We start from the raw sequence: 2,816 nt of genomic DNA on the forward strand, positions 1-2,816 counted from the left end.
CCGCCTGGAATGAGCTTTCCCTCCCAAGATAACTTGAATGGCCCTTCACCTTCCTCAGGTCTGCTTCTTGGCTCTTCCCTGGCCACCCTTTCTCATTTTCACCTGCCTCTCACCCTGCTCCCTGTACTTCATATCTACTTTTCCGGCTTGATCCTTTCTCCTTAGTGCCTGTCACTGGCTTCTATGTCAACTGTGTGTGTCAGTCAGTTCATTACATACTTGCTCTTTCAGGGCACGGGTCTTTGTCTTGGTAACTAGGTATCCCCAGTGCCTAATATAGGGTCTGCACACAGTATGTCCTGGCACGGCAGATGTTTGTGGAAGGAATGCATAGATCTGGTATGATCTTGTCTCTGTTTATTGTCTGGTGTTGCCCCATTTCCATGAGTTAGTAGCTTCCATTATAAGGCAGACATTGCATCTGTTGTGGTCACTGATATGTGCCCACATTTGTTTCTTGTACAGTGATTGAGTTTCTTTGAGGGCCCTAGGGTTAAGGGCAGTGGGGGCTTGAAGAAGAGTCTGGCACTGACTTGCATTCCATCTCTCCTGGCCTAGGAAGGAGATGACAAAATCGAGTATCGTGCCTGGAACCCCTTCCGCTCCAAGCTGGCAGCAGCTATCCTGGGCGGAGTGGACCAAATCCACATCAAGCCAGGGGCCAAAGTGCTCTACCTTGGGGCTGCCTCGGGCACCACCGTCTCTCATGTCTCTGACATCGTAGGCCCGGTGAGTGGGTGAAGTTATGGGGATTAGATGATGAGTGAGGGCTGGTGGTAAGGTAGGAGGGAGAGGAAAGTTGCTGCTTCTGCCAACCTGGAGTCAGGCCCTGGCTCCTTCCCTGCATTGCACGCCATGGAGCTAGGCCTTTCCCTCCTAAAGTGCCTGTGAGTAAAAGAAGCAGCTTGAACTACCTGCTCTCCAAAGCCTCATTCAGCTTCATTTCTGAGTTCTTGGCCCAGAGGAAAGGGGCATGGGCATTGGGTGACTGTTGTTAGCCAGGCCCAGAACTAAGTATACACCAGACTACCGTGGATATACCAGACTACTTGATTTAGTTGCCCTTTTAAAAAAATTATGCCCCCAAAATCTGATTTTCTAGTTTCTCTTGAAAGAACAAATCTCATTTTCTGGGCCTGCATTTCAGTGTGGCTGTACAAGCTCCCTGTTTAGAGGCTACCTGTGCATGTCATTTCATGACCTCCAACTCATCTACATTACAGAGCCTATTAAACCCAGGCACTGGTGCAGGCATTTAACAGTGACATGACTTTCACAAGTTATTTAATCTCTTTGGGCCTCAGTTTACCCCTCTGGAAAATAGGGTTATTGTGAAGATAAATGAGTTAATTCCTGTAAAGTGCTTAGAGCAATGCCTGATCTATTGCAGATAGTCTTAGCTGTGATGACTTCATCTCTGTGCGCTAGCTTCCTGGTTTTAAGCCTGTATTGGGGGCTTGGGTTTTCAGATCAGGCAAAGCGGGAGTGAATAAACCTCGGCCAGCAACTTCATATCTTTGGACTTCAGTTTATTCATCTGTAAAATGGACATAATAATAATAGTTGTTAAGTGGTAGGGTTTAGATTTGGAGATTTGAAGATATGCTACATGCAGTGTATGGGCCCAAAGTAGGTGCTCCATACATGAGAACTAGTATCATTGTTGTTATTTGATTTATTTTAGGATGGTCTGGTCTATGCAGTTGAGTTTTCCCACCGCTCTGGCCGTGACCTCATTAACTTGGCCAAGAAGAGGACTAACATTATTCCTGTCATTGAAGATGCTCGGCACCCGCACAAATACCGCATGCTCATTGGTGAGGGATCAGGGGTTGGCCCGGGTGGGGTAGGATAGGCCACTCCCTGGAAGAGGCCAGGGCCCTAATTTGGATGGAATTGGAATGGATGAGCAGGCCTCTTGAGTCTGCAGGAATAAAAAGGGTTGGGGGAGCCAGGTGAGGTTGAGAAGATGGTGGATCTGCTTCAGGGTCTCTGGCACCTTCAGATGCCAGCCTCCTCTCTTATCTCGTGCCCCTCTCCCTAGGCCACCCCATACTTCCTTTCTCCCTCTAAAATATAGTACTTTCACACTGCCCCTGGCTTATGTAGAAAAGCCTCTTTCAGCTCTAGCTGGTGTTTCTCAGTGGTTACAGCATCGGCGCACACACTGAAAGGTCATGGGTTCAATTCCCAATCAAGGGCACATACTTGGGTTGCAGTTTCAATCCCCAGGCAGGTGTGGGAGGCAACCAATCAATGTTGCTCTCTCTCACACCCCTCCCTCCTCCCTCCCACGCTCTCTAAAAAAATCAATGGAAAAAATACCCTTGGGTGAGGAGTAAGAACAACAACAACAACAAAAGCCTCCTTCAGAGGTCCTTCTCCTCGTCTTCTTAGATCATAACCCAGAAAGCACAAACTGAGTGTGGCCTGGCCCAGAGGAGCCCATTGTAAATGTCAATTGTTTTGATTTTTTTAAAAATATTCAGAAGCAAGATGTAAAATGGAATTCTTTATAAAATCACCCTCTGAGGTGACATATAAACAATTTGATGTCTGCTTTGTCCAACTTTAAAAAGTTAGTTTCATTACAACATCTTCCCATATTTTTAAGTTTTTGGGGTTTTTTTTAATCATACTGCCTTAAAAATATTATTTTGCATTCTGCTGGTTTCTGTGAGTTTTTTTCCATGCACCTATACCATACCCCTTGTCCTGCAACTTGTTTTCATGTGACCATCCTGCAAATGCTCTTGCCTGTAAGTGCTCACCTTTATTTGCCTTGCCTTTTTGATAATGTGTCTTTCTCCCCGCTC

At 46.3% G+C, this 2,816-nt stretch overlaps 1 protein-coding gene across 1 annotated transcript in view; it reads left to right on the forward strand.

Moving 5' to 3' along the window:
* Positions 1-2,816, forward strand: part of FBL (fibrillarin) — a 12,857-nt gene that overhangs the window by 8,359 nt on the left and 1,682 nt on the right. The window contains exons 5-6 of the mRNA XM_006763668.2: positions 559-729; positions 1,685-1,817. Of these exons, the coding sequence (XP_006763731.1) occupies positions 559-729; positions 1,685-1,817 (304 nt within the window). The remainder of the gene's footprint in view (positions 1-558; positions 730-1,684; positions 1,818-2,816) is intronic.

The sequence above is a fragment of the Myotis davidii genome, unplaced genomic scaffold, assembly GCF_000327345.1.
Source record: "Myotis davidii unplaced genomic scaffold, ASM32734v1 scaffold178, whole genome shotgun sequence".
Classification (NCBI taxonomy): domain Eukaryota; kingdom Metazoa; phylum Chordata; class Mammalia; order Chiroptera; family Vespertilionidae; genus Myotis; species Myotis davidii.